Source organism: Poecilia latipinna, unplaced genomic scaffold, assembly GCF_001443285.1.
Source record: "Poecilia latipinna isolate Pla-1442-1.1 unplaced genomic scaffold, P_latipinna-1.0 Scaffold1244, whole genome shotgun sequence".
Lineage (NCBI taxonomy): Eukaryota > Metazoa > Chordata > Actinopteri > Cyprinodontiformes > Poeciliidae > Poecilia > Poecilia latipinna.
This window is the reverse complement of record NW_015113860.1, coordinates 74,523-99,393: the sequence shown is the minus strand read 5'-3', so window position 1 is coordinate 99,393 and position 24,871 is coordinate 74,523. Positions and strand designations below refer to the sequence as shown.

Here is a 24,871-nt window from a genome sequence, read left to right as displayed (position 1 = left end):
AAATTCTGAAAAGGTTCAAGCAGTATGAACACTTGTGAAAGGAACTGTGCATTCCTTATCTAACTAACTTTTGTAATTAAAATATTATGACATATTTGCACCATATTCGGGCCGGGAAAACAATCCCGGCCTTCTGAATAAAAGATGACCACTGTTCCCACTGACTCCAGCTGCCCAGATGTAATATTTATGTTTCCACTAGTTTACAGAAACACAACAAATGTTCCGACTCAGAAATGTGTCGGTGGGGATGTAAACGCTTTTAGGATTTCACTAAAACATTCACGACAAAAAGGTAAGCCAGCTATGACAATTTAAGTAGAACGAGTGTGTTTCCTGTGTTTTACGCTTTAAATGAAACAAAGTTCAGTTGTCAGTGAACTCCAGCGCAATAATGCTTCACGTTCAGTAAGTACATATTATCATATTCAGTTAATATTTTCTACAAAGCTTTTTTTTTTTTTAAACAACATAGAGCCAGCACACACATTTTCATTTTGGTAACATGATGGATTTACTAAACGGACCTTTCTGTGGGTCATGCTGAAGGAAATTATTTAAATTTGCATAAAATAACCTTTTACTGGTTGCTAATTATTTTGTTCTGTACTTTTCAAATGTCCTGAACACTTTCTCCCACTTGTTCATCGTTGCATAACAGACGGTCTGTTGAAGATAGTTAAGTTTTTTTCCACCTTTTTTTCTCAATCCTATCACAGTTATTTTTTGGGGGGATTTGGGTTTTTGTAAGATATATATATATTTTTTATTTTATTCTGGACAATAAAGCTGTTTTTAGTGAATATTAGAACTAAAAATGTACAACAAAACTAATTGATGAAATTTCTCTTTCAAGAAATAAACTTTAGGGAGGTCAAAAATAAAACAGTCTGGTTTTACTTTATGAAAAATAGGCATGAATGTCACATGTTCCAAGTATTTCAGCTGCTTATTGTCTGACTGTTTCATTTGAAATGTTACGCGGAGTCGAGGGATTATTTCAGCCAGTTCTGCAGCTCCGCCTGGAACCAAACTCTCGGTTTGGGCAGAAATGGAGAAAACCGATTTGGTGAGCTTCAGAGGAATGCACTGTGCTCTGAATGTTATCAGTCTGGCTCAGTTAGAGGAAGCAGAAACCTGCAGGTGTTTGTTTTGCTTGATATCATCCAAAAAAAAAACAAAAAAACTTGAAAAGAATCTGAAATATTTTAGTGATTAGGCTGCTGACTTCTAATAAACAAGCTAAAGTTCATGAATAAACGTTTTTACTGAAGTGATTCAGAAGTAGAGCAAGGCCAGCTTCTCTCTGTGTGACTCCCGGGTCTGGGTCGATACCGTTCTTCCTGTCCAGCTTCTCAGGGTCACAAAAACCTAAAAACACGAGATTTTACTTCTAATCCCTCATCTTTGCTTTACGTTTTTAGGTTTTAACATGAAAAAACCATGTCGGTTTTCGTGAGAACATAACCTATCGACCTAATCAGGATATTAATATTTGTTTGATTGTTGTTCATCCTTTTCACTTCCTGTTAAACCTGCTGAAACAATAGACACATGTTTAGTACTTTGTTCATGCAACGCGCCAATAGAGATTCAACTTTGCAAAACCTGCAGAGATCATCTGTGGATTTTCTTCAGGTTTTAGCCGTGAAAGCAGAAGATGGCCAAGGAAGAACGCTGATCCTTTTCTATGCTCAGATGCTTTAGGTCATTATTCAGCCTAAAGGCTCAACAGGAACCCACTAGATTTTTATTTTAAATAGTGTTGTTTTAGACTTTAAAATGTTTCCAGGGGCTTTAGAAGAGAAACATGCCAACATGCAAGGAGCATCTGAAGGTAGTCATGAAGACTTTGTGCTGTAAAAACAATAATTTTGTAATTTCTCATTCGTTTCCTCTGTTCAAAGAAAAAATTGGGTTAAATTAGAGCTTATCGAGAAAAGAAAAAAGCATTGTGTTAGCCAGAACAGCTGCTTGTATTTAATTTAATGTTGCTCTGTTCTTTTTGAAAGATTACTAAATGAGTAAATCTTTACGTCATTTGGAAATAAACTCAGCACAAAGAAGAAGAGCAAAGAAAATGTGTGTGTGTGTGTGTAAGAGTCAAAGGGATACAGAAGTCGTACTCTCAAGAAATTTGAGCAGAGAAGATATATTTTAAATTTCAAGAAAAAAAATGAAGAAAAAATACATTTGCTAATTCTTACCCCAGGGCTCTTTGTGTCAAATTAAATAAACTTTTTTTTCTCCTACGGTTGGAAAAGTACATTTTTACCACAGTGTGTCCAGAGCTGTCGCCTTCCCACTCTTCAGCTACCGCAAACCTTTTATTTTAGTACAGTCTTTACAGTATTGACACTTTTCGCCTGCACTTTCCTGTACAGTTCAAGACAATACAAAGGGTATAGGTCAAAGGTCAGATGGACACGGCCATGTCCCAGGATTGCGGGGACTCGTTAAAGCGAGGCCCCAGCAGCAGGGTGTTGGATCAAACTGCAGGACTATTCGAGTAAAAAAAAGAAAAAAAAAACAAAAAACAAAACATTGGCTTACAAGGGCACTGCAAATCTACATAAGCCATAAAAGCCATGCCACATTTACGCCCGACTGGGGCTAATTCTCTCTTAAAGGGACATGCGCACAGTTTACAAACAGAGGAGGCAAAAAGACTTCTGGGAAAGCAGCAGGGCTGGGAAAGTCTTCATAAACTGCACCCACTAATAATATCTGTTTGTAAGTGACTTTTGCTAACCAAAATAAATGGTTAATTTTGTACTGCTTGATCATTTTTTTTTAGATTATTTTTTTCTTAAACTAGACTGTATGATGATTTTTATTTTTTTTTTGATTTCACAAGTAACCCAATGTTCCCAACCCTGTAAAACAGTGAGCGTTGCAGACCAGTCACATGCACATGATGGGAAATGTTCAGCTAGACTCACGGGTGCTAACCTCTGACTCTCTGGCTGCTGGCTAAACGTCAAACCCCACAGCAGGCTGCTGCGAGGGGGAGCAGACCCACCCGCACGTCCAGCGATAGCACCATTTAACCAGAAATGTTGCAAAAAGGTGGGGTTTCTTTTCCACGTTGGGCCATGTCCTGTGCTTTGACTGCAGCTGAAAGTTGCAAACGTTTCTCAGTTCCTGCGGACAGCAGAAGCTTGTCCCTTTGCGTCTATGAAGTCTGCGAACGATTGACAGTGAGCAATATGTGATCCTTTTTGTTTTTTTCTTTTTACAGCTGAGAGAAATTTTCTTTTTTTTTTTTCTTTTTTTTAAGTTGTTGTACATAATACGATTTGTTGCGCAAAAATGGGTATGCGCACAGACTGGAAGCATAATGTTGCAGAGAACATGCAATTTGAGTATACAGCAGAGCAAAAAGCGAAGCTTCCCACGGTTTTCTTGTCATGAAACGTCATCTGTCACTGTTTGTTTCGCTTCTTCAAGCACGCGTCTCTTTCTTCGAGTGTGGTTTGTTTCCCAGCAGGGCGTCGATCTCAGTGATGGTCTGTGGTGTCATTTGGGATAAAATCTGGTGGGAGGGGGGAAAGAAACAGGGCAGTTTGAATAGCACTCTAATATTTATCTGTTGCTTTAAACAACTGTGTCTATGTGTATGTGCATCGCCTTGCAGAGAAGCTCATGTGACTTGAACCTTTTCAAACATTGACACAATTTTAAAAAAAGTGATGTTAACTTATTAAATAGTTCCCTGCTAAATACATAAAATAAAGCATATCAGTCTAATTAAATAAAACAATTAGTTTAATCAGCCTCAAACCCTAATGAGTCACTAAAAGATAAATCATTAAACTATTGGTAATCACACTAAAGGGATATTTCACTAGCAAGAAATAAATGAACAAATATGAAATCCAAAAAAGATTTAAGGAGGATTTTTAGTTGGGAATGAACGTTCAGGTTTTCTTGATACAAGTTCTCTCTCTCTTTTTCTCTCTCTGAGGTAAACTCATGGTTTATGCGCGTAATTTGCATTCTTCAGTCGCCCTTTTCTGTCTCGGAACCGGCTCTGGCTTCTTGCTCCAGGTTCCTTCGGGTCTTGGCCTCAATAATCACCGGCGGCTCAGACAAGCCGCGGTTTGCCCGAGGAGGTTTCCTCGAGGCCGGAAGGCTGTCTGCTGCGTTGTAAGAAATGCGAGAAAGAAAAGTTCCTCGAAAAGATTTGGGAGAATGAAAACAGCACAGCCAAATTTTGAGCTAGTTCGGGTTTGTTCGTTGACTGGACTGAGCTCTTCCTCATCACTCTTCTTTGAAAGGTGTAAGGAAAAATAAGCAGTCATATTTAAAAAAAACAACAACCATTTGTTCAATTCAGTATAGAGAATTCATAACGTTCCCGGTTAGAGTACCGCCCTCCGGACCGGCAGGTTCCTTCAGAGTCTGAGATTTTACATGTGAAAGATATTCACATGTGTTTTTAACATTTTATCAAAGCCCCTCCACTGCATGTTGGATAATCTCCAGAACAGGAAATAAAACTTATTTAGTTTGATACACAGAATGATTTTTCTCAGTTACTTTTCTCGAATCATTTTTGACATTAGCAAAAAAGTAAGTTAATTTTTCAAAACAACTCATAAAACCAGCAAAGCACCATGGATTACCTACAAATTGAATTGTTTTTTTGTTGAGTTGATGTTTTTGTTTAGTTTCGTTTTTTCTTTCTGTTGCCTTTCATGTATATTTCCTTCTATTGTATGTAATCGTTTTGTTTTTAACGAAATTAATATCAAACTAAAAAAAGAACAATTTCCTCTATCAGTGAGCATATCAGAGCCTCAGACTGACAAGTTCAGTTAACTCAGTCAAAGTGATTAATTTGTCGTCAATATAATAGTTTAGTATACAGAGATATATAGTTTTTCTGCTCTGCCCAAGTCTTTTGCAGCCTCTAAAAGCTTTTCTTGGATAAACAAAAAATAATGTGACGAAATCTGGAGGTATTCAAGTGGTATCAGCGTTTTTGCGAGGCTCAGCTGAAAGCATACAGAGAAAAAAGAAACGTTTTACCCGGAGAGCGCCGAGGTTCTCCAGTAGCTGGTCAGTGTTAGAAACACCCAGAAGCACAGAGCTGACACCCTCACTTCGCAAACACCAGGCTGCAGAAGATAAACACAAAACCATGAGCTGCTGACGTACTTTGAAGCACTTTTCCTTATTCCTTCAGTGCGCAGGATCCGAATGCCAAATTTGCAAAAACTGGCCAGAGTTTGAGAAAAAGCTAAACGATGTTTGCATTTGGTGTGGGGATGATGGCACAGCTGAGAACATGCTAATGCAACTTTCCAGAGGAATATAGAGAGTAAATCAGATGAGATGATCTGATGAGGAACATCACAGTAAACAGCTACCAAAGATAAAAAAAAAACAATTAATGAAAGTGCACTTTAAATAGATACAGGACAAATCTTTGTCTCGACAGCTTCTGAAGATCAATAGGGGGGAAAAAAAAAATCTAAAAATACCCAGAAATGTTTTCAGAATCAAACATTTAAGATTGTAAGATAAAAAAACTTATCCCGAGGTCTCACAAATTAAAATAAGAAATGATGAGTAGTGTAGTTAAACACCAGCTTATTATGATCATACTAATAACAAGTCAGTATCTGTCATTGGATGAGAGCGAATAGCCCCAATAAACAACTGCTTACCTAAACCTGACCATGTCTAACCTGAAGAAAGGCACCTGATATAAAATCTACCAGATTTCAGACACGACTTTCTTCTCACACGTCACTGACATTAAAGTGGACGTGTTTTATGTTGTCGTCATGAAACCAGACCCTTTGTCGTGGTACCTATGGCTAACTGTGCGGCGGTGCAGCCCAGTCTGTCTGCCAGCAGATGGAGCTCCTTGATTTTCGCCAGCTGCCTTCTGCCTTCCTCGCTGTTCACTCGCTCCTTCAGCCACTGGTATCCCTTCAGCAGAGGCAACATTGAGGAAAATCAGTGACTTTTGCATGGGCATACTGCTGAGGTAGAGAAACATAACCAGGCTTATTCTGAGCGAGAGAAGTCCCCGACGAGAGCCGCTTAAATCAAACTGACCTTCATCGCTGCTCTGGAGCACTCGGGCACGCCGTCGCTGTACTTCCCTGTGATTAATCCACAAGCAAGCGGAGACCAGGTCATCGCCCCCACACCTGAGAGAGAGCGAGAGAGAGAACAGTGAAACCCGGTGAAACAAAACGAAGCCTTTATTAAACTCATCCGAGTGGCCAAAGCTGTAGGACCGTGGACGCCTCACCGATCTTGTGGTAGAGTTCAGGAAGCTGCACCTCCACTTTGTCCCTCTGGAAATAGTGATACTCTGCCTGCTCACACACAGGTGGGATCAGGTTGAACTGACGTGCAACGGAGTACGCTTCCTGGAGGCCGAAACAGAGCCAGAATGAGCACCGAGGAGAGCTGGAAACAATGAATTAGTATCGACTGCGGTTTTCTGAGTGTGCACCATGATCTCCATTGCGCTCCAGCGGGAGGTTCCCCAGTACATGGCCATGCCCTGGTTTATTACAAATGTCATGGCCCGAACAATCTCTGCAAAAATCACAGCATTAAGCCGGTTATTAAAGAACACACCTCTTGAAGTTACGCTTTATTGACAAATATGTTAGATGCGTCTAAAACGGACCTTCCATCGGACTGTTCACGTCATTTCTGTTGGCAAAAACTAAGTCCACATAATCGAGTTGGAGCCTTGATAAGGATCCTCGTAAACCTGAAAAAACATTTAGATTGATACACTCAATAAGGCACAAATGTGTTTTAAGAAAAAAGTTTTAATTTGCTGCTGATAACCACATAAGAGCAATGTACACAGGTAGCTGTAATGTTCACATATCTCATAGATCTTTAGTAAAACTGTTAACAATTGAAAAAAAAGGGGGAAGTTTCATGAAGAAAAGCTCTGAGATGAACATTGATCTCATCATTCAAAACATTTTGAATGACATGCAAGTTGCTACATTTTAAAGAAGATGCAGCCTCCCAGGTTTTGGAGAAGACATTTTACTTTGACTAGAATTAGTGAAAAACGGGGAAAAAAATTAAATTGTTTTCTGCAATTGATAAAAGCATAAGCACCGATATTTAGTGTATTTTTTTGTTCAACCTAGCAGCTAGCCAACATCAACATTCATCAGTTTTGTAATACTTAAAAAACAAACACGTGTTACTGTGTTTTAATTATTAAAAATACATAAAAAAAAATGTTAAGGCTTTTTTAATTCAACTAAGAAATTTAGGCAGGCGTGTCGCAAAAGATGCCAAAACGACGTAGAAGGAGAATCTAACATGGAAACTGCTTTTGTGAACATTTTATGAAAAATGGCCTTTTGAAAATTAATTAGAACCTTACCAATATTTATTAGAATTTCTGCTCATTTTTTTGTATGTTTTTATTGAGATTTTGATAATTTCTCTGGTGTGGAGATCCAAATGTTCGAGGTCGGAAGGCCACCTTCCCATCACCCTAATTTTTAGACTCTTTGCTGGAATAAAGCCATGATTCAGTCTAATCTAAAACATTAACATTATGTCCAGTCAGAAGAAACATGTTGATTGAATTTAGAAATTAACTAGAGCCCTGTCCCTTATTCTTATACAGATTATTAAAAGTCACATGGTCACATGTAGTTTTTATCGTTCAATTTAAACAAAACTGAACTCCTTTCTACTGGAGGAAAGAAATGAATTTCCTTTTATTTGTTTGGATTATGTTTTTTAGGCTCTCTGACATTTTAACACGCTGACATACTGTGCTTCATATTTCTCCTCTGCTATTCTGTATGTTCTAATTTAAGCGTAATGAAAAGAGAAGAGACTCAGACGTTATTGTAGGTTAAAATACTTGAATGCTAAGAGCAGAATGTGTCTCACCTTCAATGATGTGCTTTCGGGAGAGTCCTCGCTCTGTTTCTGCTCTGTGCAGTGATAAAAACAGACAATAAGGTTATATGGAAAGTATTGAAGAAACAATAAATCCTTAGAGTTGGACTTACTGGCCTCCCCAGTAGATTTTTGTTGTGATGACAAAACTCGAGCGCCTAAAAAAGGGACACAACTGTGAGTTTTCATCTATAAACCCTAAAGAAAGAGAGCAGATTTTAACTTGGCTTATTTCTTCTCATCAGGTGGAATAAGAAGTTTTAAAGTTCAAAAAGGAATATTCCCTCTGTTCACTATGTTGCAGTGAAACTTGGGTAACAAGGTTCTGATCTGGGAGTTTATTCACATATTGTATGATGTTTATTTAATGGTTTTATAGTTTGCATTAGGTCAAAGCTCTATAGTTTTCTAAAGTGCATACATTTCCCTTGAGATTGGGTTTAAAAGCAATGTGATGCATTTAGAGGAGGGATTATCAGCAAATGTTTAACGTGAATTAACAACAAAAACAACATTTGTAGGCATTTTACATCCATGTGAGTCAGACAGAAAAAAATGATCAACATCACCTCCACCCTTTCTTTTTGATAATGTTCCCCAGGGTGATTTCCGCTCTGTGGAGAAACAAATCAGAGATTAGTCTTTTCTTTTTTCTTTTTTTAAATCCCGCGCTTGCTTGAAACCATTCGGAAATTCTGCATATTTTTGGTACATAGATGTACACCCTTCTTGGTTTGTTTTTCACAAAAAAGAATGAGAAAAAGAATTGCTGAAAAGATGGAAGAAAAGAGTCTGACCTTCCAGAGGCGTAGACCTCTGCCGTGTCAAACAGGTTGACTCCATTTTCATAAGCCAGGGTCATCAGGTTCTCCGCCATCTGAGGGAGCGCAAGCAATCAGGAAAGTTTGGAGACAACCGACACGTTCACGGCAGCACATGAAAGTTATACAAGTAGAAATAAAATCCCTACAGAAATGTGTTAGTTCTGCAAAACCCAGTGGGAGAGGAAACAGAAACCAGCAGAGCTGCACTCACCTCATCAGAGATCTGAGATCCAAATGTCACCCAGGTGCCTGAATAGCAGGAGACGGCTCGTTGGTGTGGAGGATTTTAAAGAGAGATTAATTTTTCAGTGCCTTCAAACCAACTTACCTAACCCAAGGCAGGATACACGAAGGCCGGACTTCCCCAGGTTCCTGCGAAACAAAACAGAGACAAACCACTTCATGAGCGGACATTTAGTTTTTTGATCATTTGTTTGTCTTAAAGCTAAACTCAATATATCGGATGAACAACATGACAAAAAAGAAAGAAAACAAAAGCCTTAAAATGTTTATTGCAGTGAAAAAAGTACAAAGGCAGGTGCAGAAAATTGAACATTATTTAAAAGAATTATCATCAGAAAGTGAGACTGCCTGTTTAAACCCTGTATTTGAGCCTTCAGGTACGGCAAATTGATGCCAAAAAGCAGTCATTTTAGAGAAGCAAATGTTGTTGCCAATCAATCTGGCAAGGTTCCTACATCCACTTCCAAAAAAAAAATGTTTGTATCCAGCAGTGAGAAACATTATTCACACCTGGAAACTATTCAAGACAGCTGGACAACTATCTGAAGCACGAAAACAAATCCACAGAAGAGCTGAGAAAGGAAGAAATCAGGGCTTTTTTTGGATTCACTCAGTCAGGGTGCAAGTATTAATCAGGCTCAAATGTTGCATTTGACCTAAACAAAGTAAAACCCTTCACAAGGGACAATGATCGCTGACTCATGAACTTCACTAGATGAAAGAGACAGAAAAGAAGAGAAAAACACTTAAAACAATAAAAAAAATTGTCTGTATAATTTTCTTTAAAGGGAGGTAATGTGTATTTTCCAAGCACATACTGCCATTTTACAGCACAATCAAGAAACTATCAAGGTTTCTGCCAGTGTATTATAAGCCTGGCGGGCCACCAGGCTTTACTTATGCCACCACCAGACTAATTATTGATCATTTATTTAGGTTTTTAAAAACATGTTTGCATTTTTTTAAGACTGTATAGTTGGTGTTCAGGTATCAATCTTCCAATATTCCAATAACACATAATTATCAAGTGATATTTTCAAATTTCCCGTCAATTTTAAACATTTTTTAACTCAATCACGACGGGATGCTGGATGAACGACTGCCCTGGAGCCCAACCACTGGGCTTAGCAAGTTTTCTGGGAAACCTTGAACTATGTTACCTTCACTTGTGTAAAAATATACATCAAATAAAACTTAAAAGAAATTTGAATTCGCAATTTAACTCCTTGAAATTGGGCATCTGTCTCTTTAAGAAGCTCCTGCTCTTTCCATCACTCCTTTCATCACAACAGCGTTCCTCCATTCAGCCTTTGACGTCGTTCTGAGGAGCGTTGCACTGAGGAGTCATTCTTTATCATCTGCTGATGAGCTCAGCAGATGCATAGCTTCACCAGGTGTTTGCTACCTGCTGCTGCCGCTAGTCTGGAGGAGCACAGGGCGGAGATCGGTGAGAGCAAGCGTTTCTGCACCCTGAGCGGTTGCCATGGGAGATTAAAGGATCAAAGCAACAGTCCAGTCATGATTTTGATGAGGGAATAACATTATAACATCACTTAAACCTCAAAAAAGTGGATTTTACATAATACTGATGCTTAATGTCAAAATTAAGCGATACTTTGTATCAAAGTGACAAAATGAGGAAGAGTTAAAAAGGTGTAAGAACCTTTGCATGGCATTGAATGCTATCTCTATTCTAGGCATGAACTCTTCCTCTGCAGCTAAAGTGAAAGTCTGTTCTGCCCGAGGTTAAGTTTGATACCTCTGCCTAATTATTTTTGAATAGATGACCTTTATTCATTATATGTGAACAGTTGTGTGGGTCACTAAAACCACTCCGGGGGGAGCTGGAGATCAGCTCCTGCTAAAAGATTCTCTGGTCTTTACTATAAATGACCCAAAATGCCCCCATAAGCTATAGAGGAGTCCATTACCCAGCTTGCCACCTCTGATTATCCAGACAGCAGAGTGTTGAAGGCTTTGGCAGGGAGAAGCAGAGAGATGCATCTCAAACAGCAGCTTGTGCAGCTGAAGCTGACGTGGGCTTCATGCTTGCTCTCCTCCTGTTCCTCCTCCTTTAAGCTCGCTCTCCCCCATCCCAATTAGCCGAGGAGCCAGCTGGAGGGACAGCAGAACTGCGGTGAAACTCATCGCTGCTCGTCGTTTCATCTCCTCCCCTCCTCTGCCTGTCTGCCTGCGTCCGCACACAAACGGCCAAATGCAGACAGACAGACTGTCAAAGCATTTAGACACAGCCAAACGAGTCCCGCTTTTATTGTCCCGGTCTATTTTTAAATGCTGGACGTGGAACTATTTTTAGGCCCCCCCCTGCATATGTAAGCGTTTGCGTGTGTGCAGCATTTGTCGGTGTATGTGCGCTGCGCGTGTGGGTGTCAGATGCAAAGTGTTTATGCCATTGCATTAAACCACGTCAAAATACCGCGCAGGTGAAAGGTCGGGGATGACAGATGAAGTGAAATGTGTTTGCGGGCCTGGTGCGTCGCTAAATCCTTGTATGGTGATCTGGCTCTGGTTCATCAGGCAACAACAGCTCTGCTCCTTTCACACTGAGGGAGTTAATGTAAACAAGTGGCTTTTCTTTCAAAGCAGATGTCAGATCAGTTATTTATTCATATTTTCACTTGTTTTAAATCGGTTTATCTGTCTTCATTTCTTTCTTTTTTCACATAACAGTGTGATGCGTGGTCGCTGTCTTTCTTTGCATGCAACTGGCTGCATAGTGAGCCCAGTAAAATAAAATACTTTCCCTGCCTCCGTGGATTTTAAGCTAAACATTCAGTTCTTCCTGATGGGAATCAGCGGACTCGTTTGCAACAAAAAGTTTAGTTACGGAGAACGCGTCAACAGGGCCATCATCCTTTACGAACATCCTGTTGGGTCCAAGGATGTCCTGCAACTTTTAGATCTGTCTGTCCGTCTGCACACCTGAGTTTAATAATGAGGTCATTATCAGGACTCTGGAGAACTTGACTTCATCCTGAGGAGGAAATTCAGACATTTGATAAATCTGTGTTGGACCAGGGACATCTTAAAGTTGCAGGACGTCGTCCCATAAAGACTGAATCTAGTTTTCTTTTTCATTGCTCCATCCACTTAAAGCTACCAAAATACTGCTCACTGCTGCCACCACCAGGCTTAACAGGTAGTGCATTGTTTTTGATTGAAACCCTTACATTAACTACTTCAAACATATTTATTGTCTTAAGAAGCTCAATATTTGCCTCATTTGACTATAAAGAGCTAGGGATAAACAAAGCTGGCTGAAAATAAGAATCTGGGATGGCCCAATCCCTGTTGTAAATTTGAAGGGGTATTTTTATGATGTTTGGGTTTTTGTAAAAGAAAAAACAACCAATAAAAATAAATAATACCATTTATGATAAGCGGACAGGACAGAAGTTCATTTATACCAACAAGAAGTGCATGTTTCTCTGCAATATTTTGAGAGTTTTAACACTTTTTCCGTTAGAGAAACTGGAGTGTATCGTTTCTTCTTTCCAAAATTCATTTGCAGTGAAATCACTTCACTGTTGGGGGGCGGAAAAAAAAAGTTGTTCAAATGCATAATTAAAAGCCTACATTATTATCCCTGTAGCTAAATTTCTAAGCTGAATGTGCGTGCAGTCGCTCTGAGAGAAACTTTCAGGAAAACTGTAAGGTGTGTTCCATTTTCGCAGCCTGTTATTTAGCCCAAGGCTGTCTTCCAGAGGCGAAGCATAACACCACCAGCCTCTTTCCATACTTTCCTCTTCAAACCGCTCCACAATGACAAACACAAAGGTTATTATGTGCGACAAGCACAAAAACAAAACATGAGTCAGCATTAGGAGAATGTCAAGCATCCAAGAGAGCCGTTACACAACTGCAAGTCTGTACGCTAACATCCAATATGCCCGTTAAGGATGGGAGTGCGTGATGCGAGTGCGTGGCGTGTTTTGCCGAGCGTTGCGAGTTATTGCATTGTTGCCGGGAGCAGAATGCAATGGCGTGCAGAACTGGGCGAACTGTCCTGATTGCCGTGTCCCATAAAATCTTATTTTGTTTGTTTGTTTCTGGGCAGCGGAGGACGTCATTGTTCCTGTGTGTGACAGCTAACCCTTCCACTGCCTTCCCCCCTACACACACACACACACACACACACACACACACACAACCATCCTCTTCCTCCTCCTCCTCCCACTCTTAACTCCACAGCTCTCTGCAGTGCTGCAGTCTGCTAAATTACTATCAGAGAGTCTGGAGAGACACATGCTCACTCCTTTCCTCTCGCCACCTCCTTCATGCCTTTTCCACTGTATCACCAGCGCACACATTCGCACACACGTCAGCAGACTGCTCAGCCCATATTTTGAAAAAAAAGAAGAAAAAAAAAGAAAACGGACAAAATCCTTAATGTGCAGGCTGACAGTTGTGAACGTTCACGCTCAGTGGGAATTGCGCTGGAACGCAGGGACAGATCTACATGTGGACACGCATGAATGCACTCGTGAGCAGGGCACACAGATGCTTCTCTGTGGCCTCTGAAAGTGTGGCTTCCTGCATTCTCCTCCTGTGGTTGTTCATTCATTTCTGCTTTCCTGCTGCCATACATCACAATATCCAAAAAAGATGATTACAAAGACCGGGATCTTCCGTGCATAAATTGTTAATGAGGGGAAAAGGAAAGAGACACAGGAGAAGTAGACACACACACACACACACACACACACACACACGCACACAGGTGCGTTGTCATGGTGTAGTCAGCATTTTAACCTGTGCTGACATTTACACTTAGTTCTCACCCCACACAGAAGGAAGGTGCTGGATACAGATGGTTAGGTGCAGATGATGGAGATTTTCTTTTTCCCCTTGCAGTTGTCATAAAATGCCACACACATGCTGAGCAGGCTTTTCTCCAGAGGGAAGCACATCTAGATATTAATAACAACCGTGTGTGTGTGTGTGTGTGTGTGTGTGTGTGTGTGTGTGTTGTTGCTTATACGAGCATTTTCTGAACATTAGCTGTGGGAAGATGGTAGAGAGTCTGCTGTCTTTTAATAACGCCGTGTTCCAAGCTCTAAAGGGTCAGTTCACCCAAAATTAGATTTTTTTTCTCACATCCTGAATGTTATTTTTTTTTATATATATTTTTGCCACCTGTTCATGGTTTTCAAACTTATTAGCTCCACTCAGAGATGGGAGGAGGGGAGCCATCGCCTCGGTTCTGTTCTGTTGATTCTGGATTTGGACTTCTCCACATTTTCACATCCGCAGAACTTCACTTTATTTATTTACTTACGGGATTTTATGTGATAATACTTTAGATTAGTAGAAAATCAGAACTATCTAAAAAACTGTGGCATGCATTTGCATTCAGGCCCCTTTTAAGCCAATTCTCAGATATAACATACAACACAGCACCTTGGAATCTATTAGTGCCATTTAATCACAGGATAAAAACATCTGAGATCCCGTATTGGCTGCTTTGAAAATGTCAGTCACTAGTTTTCAAGTAGTAGTGCATTTTTCTTTGGAAGTCCAGAAATATGTGAATTGAAAAATCCGAAAATTGGTGGGCTTGTAGAGAAATTAGATAAAATAAAATTAGATAAGAAAAGCTGTTAGTGGGATTAAAAAAACTTGACATTGAGTTTTAGGTTCACAACCCTAAATCTACACCCAGAGCGTATAGATTGGAAAAGATATAATTTTATGCACATGTGCCATCTGTAGTTAAAGTCTGGTTTTAAATCAGAATCCTCTTCAGAATTAGGTGCTGGTCTATTACATCCATCTATCTATCCATCCATATAATACAGTTAAAAAGTAATCTTCTTTTTTGAACACAATGCAGCGTCAAAATTAAACAGACAAAGCCAGTCCTTCAGCTCTTTAGCAGTTTCTGTGGGAACTTATTTTATTGGCTGGACTAGACTGTTTAATTCTGACACGAGGGTTTTGTTTAAAACTCAAACTATTTATAAACTGTTTGGCTCAACACTTGTTTTTTTTTTTTTTTTTTGCGTGTAATGTGAAGATATTTTATTCTGAGATGTACAAAAGACAGTTTTACAAGTGGGTCTGCACTATTTATAAAATACACATGCTGAGAGTGAAGCAAGTGGGAAAAAGGCCAAAAATCGCTCACTTTCCCTCGCATGCAGCCATAGACACACAATCTCAGCCGCCCTCCTCCGATTCTACAGTAACCATAACATTTTCTCGGCCGTCGTGACTCCTCTCAGCTCAGAATACATTTATTAAAGCCGCCTGGCATTGGGAGATATTTTTATGGTAATAGACCTTTCAAAAAAAAAAAAAGCATATTAATAAATGCGTGTGTGGCTCCGTCCCTGGCTGAAGATGGGGACGGAACATCAAGTCAATTTCAGAGTCATATCCACAAGTTCAAGAGTTAATAAAATTGATTGTGTGAGAAGGTCACCACCCTGGACAGAGGAAGACAAATACATTAATGTGTCGTTTTCCCTAGACGGCTACCTCGTATACGACAACTCAATGAATTAAAAACGATGAAAAATAGCCAGTGGAGTGGAGTTTACTGAAGCCTCAGTGATCTAAACAGTTCTGCTGCTTTGGAGTCGTTTTATTTTAAACTCTGTGTTTATTTTGAGGAGTTTAAAGTCGGGTTGAATTCAGACTTTGCTTAAGGTTCTCAAGAGGAAAATGTTTTCTCAAACTGCCACGCAAGGCGTTTCCTTATGTGGTACTCAGAAGACGTAGAGTTTTCTCGATTGTTCAATAACTTCATATTTGTGTTTTGAACTGCCTTGTGGCTGAAATGTGCTATAAAATAAACTTAATTGATTTAGGAATGTACAATGTACAAAGATAATGCAGTCAGGATATCAGGATATTTTGTTAATGTCAATTGCCTTTTTATCTTTGGGAAGGAAAAAGATGTGTTAGAAAAGAATATTTTAGTAACCGATATTTACAGATTATTGGTCTACAGATTATATTTACGATTAATCGAGTAATCAGAATAATCTCTCTCTCTCTTTCTCTCTCCTGTTTTTATCTGCTCACCTGCCGTTCGCTTTCACACAGTCGCCTCGCGGAGGACAAAAGCTGCAAAAGCTGCCGTACCTCAAGCATCTCGACAAACAATTTAAGATTGCTCATCGGTCCCCAGAAATCGATAAAAACCCGTAAAATTCGACGCTACGCTGCTAACACTTAGCAACAAATGAGAGCGCTGCCCAACGCAAATAATGACCCGGCCATAAGATGGTGCGCTAAATACTAAAACATAATTTGACAAAGATACATTTTCCATGAGGAATTTTAATAATCGAGGTACTCGAATCATTCGAGGAATCGTTTCAGCCCTAACAAGGAGACTGTTAGCTAGTTTTACTCCTTTTTCGTTGGACTAACTTCAGAGAGAGCTTTCTCTCGTCACAATCCGTCAGTCTCTGAGGAAAAGGTTGCTCTTCCTCTCTTTCAGTTGTGAGATGTTTGAGGCATTTCTTCAATGGATATCCAGCTTGAAGTCACCCAACACCCTCTGATGGTTTCCTAGGTTCAGGACGTCCCCATTTCTTAAATATAAATCAGCCGTTTGTGGATTCATTGGTATGTTTGGAGCTCATGTCATGCTTTTTACATACTAAATCTCATTAATGTGAACATGGCAAACTGTCTTCTAAATAAATGATGGACGCTTCATTAAGTGGAATAATTGAGGGGCGTCACATGGAGCAGTGATTAGGGCGGGTGAAACATCCCGAGTTCGACTCCTCATCCTCACTCCTCTCTGCCCACTGCCTGTCTGATTACCGTTTAAAAAAAGCCACAAAGTGCAAAGCGCCATCCAGATGCTGTCAGCGTGTGACTTAAGATAAGCGTTCGCTATTAATATAAGTCTTCAGCAGGGAAAAAGTGCTTAAATTGGTGCTTGTTGGGTGGCACTTGGTTCTAAAAATATTATTTGGGACAAAAACAGTGAAATGCTACTAATATGCAGCCACACAGAAGAGCAACTGGCCACCGATGCTAACTTTTTGAAATTAATACATTCAAAAGCTGACTGTTTTAATGTAGGTTGTACAGTAACATTATAAGAAGATATAGACCAAAGGAAGTACAAATAAATGATGTATCACTACAGTATTTACTACATTTTAAATATCTGGCAGCCATATTGGATTCTGAGGTGAGAATAATGACTCTCTAACCTGGAGTTATGACTTCAGGAGTCCTTCCTGTTTACTTTTCCAACCTTGAACGATAAAATTTTCATCCTTCAGCTTAAGAAGCAGAGGTGAACTTTTTAAAACATCTTTATGAAACAGACAGCAGTCACCTACAACATGTTCAAGGTTAAGCTGATAAATAAAACGTTAATCTTCATTCCTACATCTATGAGCCCATCCGGACTCAGAGGAACACATCCATGTCTGACTTTGACAAAAACGCTAATTCAGTGGAAGTGATGAGTATATTCTGGCTCTGATTATGATGGTGGCGGTCCAGAGCAGCCCTGCTGACGACTGCAGCCATCAGCAGTTAATTATTGACGAATCCATCCCTCGTCAAACAACGCTGACCCAGAGGTCGCCTTGTATTTTGAGGGGATTAAGTTATCTGCTTTTATGTACTTCTTCAAGTACACAAGCTGTTAAGCACAAGTAATTAAACTACAGTTCAGGTAAATGATTTAAAATTAGAAATTTCAGGATTGAGATTAGGATTTAACTGCAGGTGACAAAATAAGTGGGCAGAAAAAAAAAAAAAGAAGAAAAAACCGTCTCATAAGTCGGGTCCTTTTTTGATCACGTGCCAGGCTGAAATGAAGTAAGTGAAGACACAGTGGGGGCTTCGCCTGAGACATGCTGGCCCTCATGGTGAGTCACTAATCTGTTCATCCAACTGGAAACTCGGCTACAAAAACCCAGAGACTGGAAGAGAGAGGAGAGCTGAAGGTCAGAGCTCCAGCAGCTGCACTCTGTGATCTGTGAGCCACACGAAGCATTTGTTTCCCTCTGATTATTAATCACTGGAACAATGCAAGGCCAGATTGCTTAATTACAATTTAATTTATAATGATGATGATGACGTCTACTATATGAAATGAATGTTTTTTTTTTTTTGGTTGTTTTTTTTTAAACAAGTGCTTGGGATTTATTAGGTTACAATCAGGGCTTGTAAGTAAATGAGTCTTGCTTGAACTGTGTGTACAATCACTTAAAAAAAAACACTTTTACTTATATGTGTTGCCATATATATTGTAACGGTTCATATTATGACTAATACTAACAGTTCACATGTACTTTATGCAATGCAAGCGACATTTCAGTAGACACTTCTAATGAAAATTGATCAAATTTTACTTTAGTGGTGATCTACTGCCAGATGACACTGAATATATAAAGGTGAAATAGATGAGATATTGTAACCTTTGTAAAATATAACTATCATGCAGTAAACACAAGCTTCTATTGTTTTCAACATTTAACTTTTCAAATAAAAATGTGGTGTGTGCCTGTATTCAACCCTAAATTTAAAAAAATGACTTCAGAAATGACCTAAATTCAGAAGCTTATACATTTCACCAGTGGATAATTTGATCTCAGCACCTGCAGCTTTTCTGTGTAGACTTCAGAGGTTTGTAAGACTCCATTACCGTCATGAAACCCAAGTAATAAAGTTATGGCCTAATTAGTTGTGCATTTCCACAGACACTGGAGACATGTAATTGAAGGTGCTCCAGTCAGATATGACATGATAATTCAACTTTTTTTTTACCTACATCCGATATGCTTTGTGGTAGGAAAGTAGCATTGCACTTCACCCACCTCATTGTGACACACGGCGGTGGTAGAATCATGCTGTGGAGATGGATCTCCTCAAATTTGATGAGAAATATCTGGCAGAAACTTGGCAGAGGTTTTTAGAGACTTTGTAGTAAGATTTGAAGCTGGATGTGTTTGTGAGTGAAGCTAGTAGAAGTCTATCACTTCCTTTAAATGTCACGTTTTTATGAACAGAACCTCTCATTTTAACCCAAAAGACTTGCAGCTGTGATAACACCACAACGTGGTGAATGAAAATACGCAGCGACATTTTAATCCACTGCTTAGTGTTTGTTTGGTCTGATCATAAAAAGTTCAAGTAAAAACCGCTGAGGCCATAACCTGATAAAATGTGAAAAGTTCCAGGGTTATGAAGAAGCCTTTTCCCAAGGAACCGGAGGTTAAAATGTCAGAACGTGTTACATTGTGATAGACCACTTGGAGGCAGATTATTCAAAAATACTAAAATATTCATTTGAGAAACTGTGAGCAAATGTTGCTGGACGGAAGGCAAAGACCTCACACTTCAACGCAGCAGGAGGATGTCCGTCTGTCTGCCTGCCTTTAATCTTTCCTGATGTTCTGAAGTTCTTTCAAACATTATTTACGCTTGAATTGTGTTTGACTTTTGCTTTTTCTTTGCGTGGTGCAATGTTGAATGCTTCGCTACTCACATAAACTCTGTGTTTTTCTCCTGCAGTAATGTAAAGGCATGCAGATGACTGCTGCTGTGACGATTTGCCCGGCAGCCATGAACTCACCAACATCTGTTTGGAACCGCGGCACAACAGGCTATTCTGCATATCGGCAATTTACAGACAGAGGAAAAAAAACGTTAAAACAGGTATTACTAGCAGAAGTGAGCAACAAATGTTTTTTTCCAAAAAATGAAAATTAAAGGTTTTGCAAAAAATGCTGGAAAAAGTTGATATCTTACTGGATATCTAAAATCTAGAGATTAAAGCTGATGCCAATATCAAAACCAACTCGAATCTGTATACCATAGACGTTAACAGTTTGTACTACCTTACAAACCTTTAAAAAACATGTCATGGAAATGGAAATAATCTCCAAAAAGCCCAAAACCTTTGTGGTTGTAACGAGGTAAAATGTGAAAAAGTTTAAGAGTTATGAACATGTCTTCAAACCACTGCTGTATGTGAAAAAAAATAAGGTCTACATAGCCCAGTTTCCCTGTGAGGAGCCTGACTCAAGAACATCACAAGAAGACTTGAGCACACAGAAACACCAGAATGCCGGATTTCTCAGTAAGAAAGCTGGAGTCAAGGGCTTCAGGGAGTCATGGGAGTTACGGCCAGACAGCAGGGCCCGTCGTCTGTCACCTGCCGGTGAGTGACGAGTAGCGAGTTTAATCAGATGTAGGAAGTGGCTTAGAAAACATGTAGGCAAACAGGGCGAGTGGAGGCAAAGATGTGAGCCATCTGGAAAATGGGATTAGATCAAAATTCACTACCAACTGTTCACTTCTGCTCTCGTGCAGCACTCATTTGGCTTCAATCAGTGTCATGCTAGGCTGCCCTCCCAGATCGGCTCAGAAATAAACTGTCTCATCTGAGCGGTGCGCGGACATGTTTGGGCGCTCTTTGTCGGGGAGATTTTAATATCCACCTCATCTAGAATACAGCCGGATGATGCCGGAGTTAAGACCGGGCTCAGTAGCACAGAGGGCTGATAAGAACGACAGCCACGCTCACTGATTAGAGAGAATAAGAGAGGAAAAAAAAAAAAAAAACTAAAGGCAGTGCCTGGGGAGTTGCCAATGGCAACCCTAGCTGTCCATATGCTGTATAGACTTATTGTGCCGCTGCGCTCCCTATTAGTGACACTCCTTTGAAGAAAGCAGAATAATCTGACGACATCAGAAGTGTGAGTGCAGTTCTAAAAAGGACGAGCCGCTAAAGGAGACATCCCGGTTTTGTTTTGAGCCTCATTCCCTTTTTAAGCATCCAATTAAATGAACCAAATTGCCTGAAGAGAATGGCAGGAATTCAATCAACCTGATTACTAGAAAAACAGGTCATTAAAACTCTCCTCCGAGTTCCTGGCTGTTCCAGTCAAACTAAACGAAACACATGAACTGGGTTCTGTATCAAACTGCATGCTTGGGGTTTTTTGGTACGACTGGGTCTCACAGCCCTTTAAGAATCCCCCTGAGCGTCAAAGCTGCATGAGCTGCTGTTCTTATCGCGGCGAAGGCTCAAATCCGTCAAACCGAACCGAATCAGACACCAACAAGGCTTTCCGTGCTGGTTTATCTCGTCAAAATTTTGTTCCTCCTTCGTGACTCAGAGCTGGATTCTGCAACTAAGGTTTTCCGTCGCTCAGTTGAAATGTTGTTTTATGGGAAAGGAATGCTTTCAAAGCTGAGTGACCCGGAGAGATGCTGCAGAAAGCTGTTACTGCTGTAAGGATTTGTATTAATCTGCAGCAAGAGGCCAGGGCGAGATCTGCATTAAGTCAAGAGGGCTGTTTGCTGTGGATTATGCTTTTACGTCCATCAGCATAAGCATTTCTAGGTTTTCATGTCATATTTTAACGCTAAGAGAAAGTGCCCACTCTGAGAGCTGCTTCTCATCCAGCTAATGGATGCATGTAGGTGGCGCTTGCAGGTAATCAGAGGCAAATTGGTTACATTTCACCTCATGCTCACCTGAGCAAAAAGACCGATCGAAATGGAGACAGAAAGGCTTGAGCTTATCACCTGTAAGTGTGATTTGGTTGGAGCAGGGTCTAAAAAATGTCTTAAATGAAAAATAATTTGATTTTTAGACTTTTAAATATCTTAAATATGCTCTGACCTTTTTATGCCATGTTTTATGTTGTCTTTTATTGGGATTTAGACTATTAATCCGATTGGTTTTGGAGTTTCTTTGTTTTGTTTTTGGGAGAAATACTTTGGTAGGATTCTTTCATTGTGTGAGTTTTGTATTTGGACATTATTATGTCGCTTACTAATCTAGGAAACAGTAAATAGCCCTACAGGAAGCAATTTATAATCAGGCAGGCAGCACCAAGACAAAGTGAAAAAAATCTCCTCCTCCTACCAAAACTGACTTATTGTAGTTTATTTTAGGAAATCAAATCAAATTTGTCTTTATGCAAACTGCTTTGTCATGGGAAATTAGTATTTTTGTTCAGGTTTGGTTTAAACAACCATACCCACTTGCAAAAATAGCCAACTGAGTCAGTTTGGAAGTGGAGGACAAGGACAATTTAAACAATATTTATGATTGGTTTGTAGCCAAAAGGTCCCACAATCCAAAAACAAGAGTGTGGAGTTATTTGGTCTTTAAATTGTTTTGCGATTATGTGCGTGGACGGATGTTTGCTCTGTGTGTCTCTTTGTTGCCTGGTGATTGACTGGTGACCTTTCCAGGGTGTCCCTCACTTCACAACCTCGAGCTTGGTGTCTGAAAGCTTTTTCGATTTCACAAAATGGCCACATATTTTGATAGAAAAAAGGCAAAGTGACCAAAAATGGTTGCCTTACAGCTTACGAAGCAGAGCAATACAGAATCAACCAGTATAAACAAAGTAAAATAGACGTAACTTGGCTGAGAAAAAACTGGCATCCCTTCCTGTCAACTCTTGTGAAGGTGTCAGTAGTTATTATTCAGATATGAACACCAGTCAAAACACCAAAGATAGTCATACAGTTTCCCAACAGTACCATTTTGATGATACTTCTTGGGAAGCAAAGGGTCTGATGCTCACAATTCTTTTACTGAAAAATGTATACATGATAACTATATATTTAGGCTGCTTTAGCAGACTGGGTTTGGTCAGGAGAGTCGACGTATAAGAGAAAGTACTGATGGATGGACTCACAGATGGTATTCAAGCATTAACTGATGTGGCTTCCCCTTGGATAAGTAAATGGTCTGTATGGCACTTTATCAAGCCCAGAGGACTTGAAAGTACTTTAGACGACATTCTGTCATTCACCAATTCACACGCCGATGGTGGCAAGCTACTGGATAGTAGCCACAGCTACCATCTGACAGAGGTGGAATTGAACCAGTAACCCGCCAATTTAGAGTTGTACTCTTACCACCATTGCCATCAGGGTAGTAATCAACGACTGCCCACAGAAGGAAGATATTAAGATATTCTGAGTGGTGGCAATTATAGTTCTTTAAGAAAAATGGGAAGTACTGTCAGGTCAAAGTTAATCTGTAATCGCTCCCTCTGTGTCCAGCCCCCTGCCTCTGCTCCTGTGGCCCGTACTCACCTGTACTTCATGTTGGTGTGCCGCCCGATGGCCTCCTTCATGTGGGCATGGCCCTGTGGAGTCTGCCGGGACCCAGGGCCCTCCCTGTTCTTCACTGAGCCTTGGGAGACGTAGTTACCGTTACCCCCCTGTCCACCACCACCTCCTCCGCTGCTACCTCCTCCCGATCCACTGCCGCCACCTCCTCCTCCTCCACCGCCACCGCCACCTCCTCCACCAACTCCTCCGCTGCTTCCTCCTGGAGGTGGGGCGGTGCGAAGGCCACAGAGCCGGTCCTCACTGCGGCTCTTCAGGTTGTGCTCAGTGCATGCGAAGGAGACCTGCATCCTGACCTCTGCTCTGTCCTGCAGCGACAGTCAGAGACGGGGAGGGGGGGGGGGGCTTTTTTTTGTTGTTGTTGGAGGAGCGGAGTAAAACGGCCAGTAATGTCTACAAACCACTGGTTCTGTTGTGGCAGCGCAGAGATGCTCATACAAAGGGCTCAGACAGGGCAGGTCAGAGATTTTGGCAGGGAGCTGGTGCGAACAGGCAAGAGTCCAGCCTCTAACATGACACACACCGAGTTACCGTCTGCTCTGTCTCCTTTCTGTTGATGCAGAGCTGGCAAAGGGGGACTCTGAGAGCTTTCACACGCACAAGATGCATCGGGGCTGCCCTCCAACAACCATCAGGAGGGGGTTGTAATCTCTCAAAAGTCTTCAGACGAATGTGGGGATGTGGCGGCTCCCAGGAAGCCCCTGCGCTGTGCTGTGATGGATGCCCTTCCCCACATACATGCACCGGCTCCTTCGGCTTGTGTTGGGTGATACAGCACTTGCCAGCTTGCTGTTTTTCTCTTCAGCTAAGGCTACTTGAGTCTGTCTTGAGCTGAGGAGCTGCCGCAGCAGGAGAGACACAATCACAGCCACTGGCATCCTCACTCCAAGCGTCAAAAAAAGGCATCTTTGTTTTTTTTTTATTGTTGTCACTGTAATTAAGGGGGGGGGGGGGGGGGGGGAGGTGAAAAAAAAAGAGACTTTAGTGGCTCCAATTTACATCGCGAAGGAGGAGAGTCCCGTACAGGATTCACACATTCAAAGCCCGCCGATGCAGCATCATCCTCATCCTCACCATCCTCATCATCACCATCGCTTCACGCAGCACCAAATTGATGCAAGGAAAGGAAATCGGCAGCGAAATTCAGCGGCGTTACCTTTAGCGCATCAAGTTGCTCATATACCGGCAGCAGCGGCTGCTGTGGGGGGTTCCTGCGTGGCGGCAGAATCTCACGGCGCACGGATGAGAAAAAAATGCCGGCATACTGGCCTCTCTCTCCCTCCCCACCAACACCTCCTCCAAAATAAAAAATCAGCTGCAGCAGGCGGGTTTTTTTTTTTTTTTTTTTTTTAAGGCGTCGATCCCGCCTGTCGACTCTCCTTCAGTTTTCTTCCCAGAATTATTTTTTTTTTCTCCGTTTGCAGAAGCGCCAAAATGTTCACGACACAGAAGCAGTGTGATGGTGTGGTGGGTAACTCTGTGCGTGCCGTGTGTGTTGCTCTCTCTCAGTCTCTGTCTCTCCTCCCGGGTGGACTCTCTACATTTTTCATCACAATCTGTGTTGCTACTGCTGTGACAACACTTCTTTCTTCACATCTTGGAGCCAAATTAATGGTTCCCAACCGTGTGCGTCTCCCCACCCCTACAAAATCCGTCACATTCACTCCCAAAGGACCTGACATGGCATTAGTTATTCTGTTTTTACCTCCTTTTTTTTTTTTTTTTTTTTTTTTTTCCCCCCCCGGTTTTTTCCCCCCGGGCCCCCCTTTTTTTTTTTTTTTTCC

General features: G+C 40.8%; 1 protein-coding gene and 1 long non-coding RNA gene across 3 annotated transcripts in view; one reads left to right on the top strand and one right to left on the bottom strand.

The window, feature by feature from the left end:
- The first annotated feature begins 755 nt into the window (after positions 1–755).
- Positions 756–2,752, top strand: LOC106960929 (uncharacterized). Its single transcript, XR_001427667.1, has 2 exons — positions 756–1,449; positions 1,670–2,752. It is a non-coding gene; the product is annotated as an uncharacterized LOC106960929 (long non-coding RNA).
- Positions 2,753–3,232: 480 nt separating this feature from the next.
- Positions 3,233–24,871, bottom strand: part of LOC106960928 (voltage-gated potassium channel subunit beta-2) — a 28,960-nt gene continuing 7,321 nt past the window's right edge. Inside the window, exons 1-14 of one of the 2 annotated variants that reach the window (XM_015054328.1) lie at positions 23,052–24,738; positions 9,067–9,110; positions 8,950–8,987; positions 8,712–8,791; positions 8,484–8,528; positions 8,028–8,072; positions 7,906–7,949; positions 6,659–6,745; positions 6,479–6,564; positions 6,272–6,392; positions 6,073–6,167; positions 5,823–5,943; positions 5,035–5,123; positions 3,233–3,535 (exon numbers count right to left, since the gene is read on the bottom strand). In XM_015054328.1, coding sequence (XP_014909814.1) covers positions 3,446–3,535; positions 5,035–5,123; positions 5,823–5,943; positions 6,073–6,167; positions 6,272–6,392; positions 6,479–6,564; positions 6,659–6,745; positions 7,906–7,949; positions 8,028–8,072; positions 8,484–8,528; positions 8,712–8,791; positions 8,950–8,987; positions 9,067–9,110; positions 23,052–23,377 — 1,311 coding nt within the window. In that variant the 5' untranslated portion in view covers positions 23,378–24,738 and the 3' untranslated portion in view covers positions 3,233–3,445. Of the gene's footprint in view, positions 3,536–5,034; positions 5,124–5,822; positions 5,944–6,072; positions 6,168–6,271; positions 6,393–6,478; positions 6,565–6,658; positions 6,746–7,905; positions 7,950–8,027; positions 8,073–8,483; positions 8,529–8,711; positions 8,792–8,949; positions 8,988–9,066; positions 9,111–23,051; positions 24,739–24,871 lie in introns of those variants that run through there. The other variant, XM_015054329.1, reaches the window with a different exon arrangement.